At 44.8% G+C, this 3,082-nt stretch overlaps 1 protein-coding gene across 1 annotated transcript; it reads left to right on the top strand.

Annotated features, from left to right (window-relative positions):
* Positions 1 to 550: 550 nt before the first annotated feature.
* BU25DRAFT_426043 (uncharacterized protein) lies at positions 551 to 1,362 on the top strand (the record flags this gene model as incomplete). The annotated part of the gene is made up of 4 exons (XM_033708392.1): positions 551 to 566; positions 596 to 1,028; positions 1,096 to 1,162; positions 1,210 to 1,362. 4 exons carry the CDS (start codon positions 551 to 553, stop codon positions 1,360 to 1,362), a joined length of 669 nt encoding a protein of 222 aa, XP_033556124.1.
* Between the last annotated feature and the right edge of the window lie 1,720 nt (positions 1,363 to 3,082).

The raw sequence follows: 3,082 nt of genomic DNA, 5'->3' as shown, positions 1-3,082 counted from the left end.
ACCGCGTGGGCACGGACCACGCGCCTCCTAATCTCGTTTCCTCCGACGTACCGATACCCCCGGCGCCTGGAGCGTTACCCCCCATCTCTAAGCTTGATTTGTACCAAATTTGGACCGATTTTTCGCAACTCCACACTCTTCCATCCATGCAACTTTCAGCGCAACAGTCCGTGTGGTTGATGGTGTTAGGGTTTGGTGTTCGTGGGTGTGGGCGCGTTAGCGCGTGGTGGACTGCGGCCACGCCGCATCGAGAATGTAACACACTAAGCTCGGCTATAGGTGTGAAGCGTGAGGCAAGAGGTAAAGTAGGTGCCAGGTCGACTATAGATGCTTGCCTTTGAAGATGACTAGGCATTGAAGCCTGATTCCAGTGGCTAAGATGGCCTCAATAAGTGATACCCACTCACAATCCTCTAGCAATTCGATATAAGCTTTCTTCTTTGGTGAGTTTACAAGCACCTGGGCATTGGTACATACCCCATGTGCTACACCAGTCTCCTCAATATTCCAGGTGGAGGGGGGGTCCGCACATTTTAAGAGGCATTATACCATGGCAAGTCAGGCAGGTTTGGCGCCATATATGAGGTTATACCAGTGTTCAAATACCTACTCAACACCTATGAGTCACTTGCTACTGCACACAAGTCTGTTGATTACGAGGCCATCAATGCACCAGAAGATCACCTCGCAATAAACGTATGTGCTGGCTGCAACAAACTAGCAGACTACTACAGCAAACTTGATGATTCGCCCTACTACTTCATTGCAACGCTCCTCCACCCATACTACAAGACATACTGTGATAACGCATGGCGTGAGAAAGATGGTTGGTTTGCAGCAGGTTACGCTGGCTTCCAACGGGTCTGGCGCAAATACAAACCTCTACAACCGCTTTGTTGTTGTTGTCCCACAGGAGTTGACGGCTCTATAGACAATACTATAGATGCCTTTGTCAACTCAGAGATGTGTGACGATGCTGCTGAGGACGATGAATATAATGGCTGGATCAAATATGAGACCCATTGGACGTGAGAGTACTTTCAAAGCTCTGGGGCAGAGTCATCAATACAGTACTGGCTACGACTCCAGCACCAGTATCCCAAATTATCGCAACTGGCAATTGACATGCCCACAATACCCGCCTCCAGCAGCGACTGTGAGCGTATGTTCAGCGAGTTGGGTGATATACTGGAGCTAAAACGGCGGAAGGTTGGGCCTGAATTACTGGCTGCTTTGTTGACTCTCCGTAGCTGGATCTGTGCGGGTTTCAAAACACCAAGTGGTGCTGAGGCAGATGCATACAGCGACAAGGAGGTTGATGCTGAGTACGCAGTTGAAGAGTGGAAAGACGCCAATATATGATTTGTATGTATAAGTATTCAAGGGTTAGGGTTAGGGTTAGGAGTACAAAAAGTACGTGAGCGATATGTCAGAGTATATGAAGAGAACAAGAGTCCTAGCACTTCGGGGAGAATATGCTTTCGCCTGTAGCTCTTCAGGGACTCAAAGGCGGGTGTGTTTATATACACGTTCTGACGTGCCAAGGTTGTTAGCGCGTTCTTCTCGAATAGGCAGGGCTGCGCAGCGGCTGCTCTGTTTATCCAAAGTGTCAGCGCTAGTCGGTAGTGCCTTGGCTACACTCCTGTCACGTGAGGAAATCGTGTCAGACTCCGTGTCGGGACGCGCAGCTCCGGGCCGGCGTATCGAACACTGAGTCACCTTCTCAAGTGCCAAAAACTGGGTTTGGGTTAGGATTTTTTTTTTAGATTTTTAGCTGCAACAGGATAAAGCAGAGTATTCCATGCACAACACTATCCTCAGCTAAGCTCTGCGTGCTGTGGTTGTTGTGCTGTTGCTCCTCAAAGTTAGAGTACCGGTAGTAACAGCCTGATCTGGTAAGGTCTTGCATTCAGGTGCACTAACCCAAATAGTAATTCTGGTGACCCTGAATGAATACAACCCTTTGTATCAACAAAACAGCTTAGAAACAGCTAGCAGAGCTAGCTATGTGTCACTGAAAGCTTTTTATACCTGGCATGATTAATATCATGGGTTATGTATCTATCTGTAGCTTGTTATACTGTGTTTGGTGACTAGGTACCCAATGGGGAATTTTGGTGACCCATACTAACCTAAAATATAACCAACCAGCAACATGAAGAGTTAAACTTCATAATAGTATTTTTTGCTACTTAAACACAGTACTAATACACACAGGCATCTTGAGTTAATCATACACTGGAGGTTATGGTGCTGGATAGTGTATATGCTGTTGTAAGGTTTGCTATGTCAGTAGTCCATATCCTGATTAGGTATATTTCAGTTTTCAAGGACGCTAGCCTAAAAAGTAATTGTGGTGACCCCTGAGACATATGATGTTCATAGCATCTTCTACAACACTAACAATACATACATACTACATAGCTACTACTATGCCTCCAGGAAGACCTCACAAACCTATTAGTGTGCTATTCAAAATTTGTCAGATTTATTCTGCTTCCAAGTTGAGTCTATGCTGCTTACTAAGACTTGTTTCATCAAATCGATTAGTGTGCAGTTCAAAATCTGTCAGATTTTTTTATGCTTCCAAGTGGAGTCTATGCTGCTTACTAAGCCTTGCCTCATTAAACCAGTTAGTGTGCAGTTCAAAATCTGTCAGATTTTTATTTGCTTCCAAGATTTGTCTGGGCTACTTACTAAGCCTTGCCTCACTAAACCAGTTAGTCTACACTTCAAAATCTGTCAGATTTTTTCCTGCTTCCAAGTGGAGTCTATGCTGCTTACTAAGCCTTGCCTCATTAAACCGGTTAGTGTGCAGTTCAAAATCTGACAGATTTTTTTCTGCTTCCAAGAGTAGTCTGTGTTATTCACTAAGCCTTGCTTCATCAAACATCATTGCAAGACCTCAGCCAACATCATAATACTACAACACACCTGTTCAGGGGGCAAGTTCTTTTTGTTGCTCTTCAATCAACTTATTATTTTAGTATTAACAATGCTACATAGAGCACAGGGGGAAGCTTTAAGAGAATCTATATATCTCCAATGCAATGCCAAGATCTTTGTTCATTATGAACTTCAT

This window comes from Macroventuria anomochaeta (assembly GCF_010093625.1).
Source record: "Macroventuria anomochaeta strain CBS 525.71 unplaced genomic scaffold BU25scaffold_49, whole genome shotgun sequence".
NCBI lineage: Eukaryota > Fungi > Ascomycota > Dothideomycetes > Pleosporales > Didymellaceae > Macroventuria > Macroventuria anomochaeta.
Note: the sequence above shows the minus strand (reverse complement) of the source record. Positions and strands in the feature narration are given on the sequence as shown.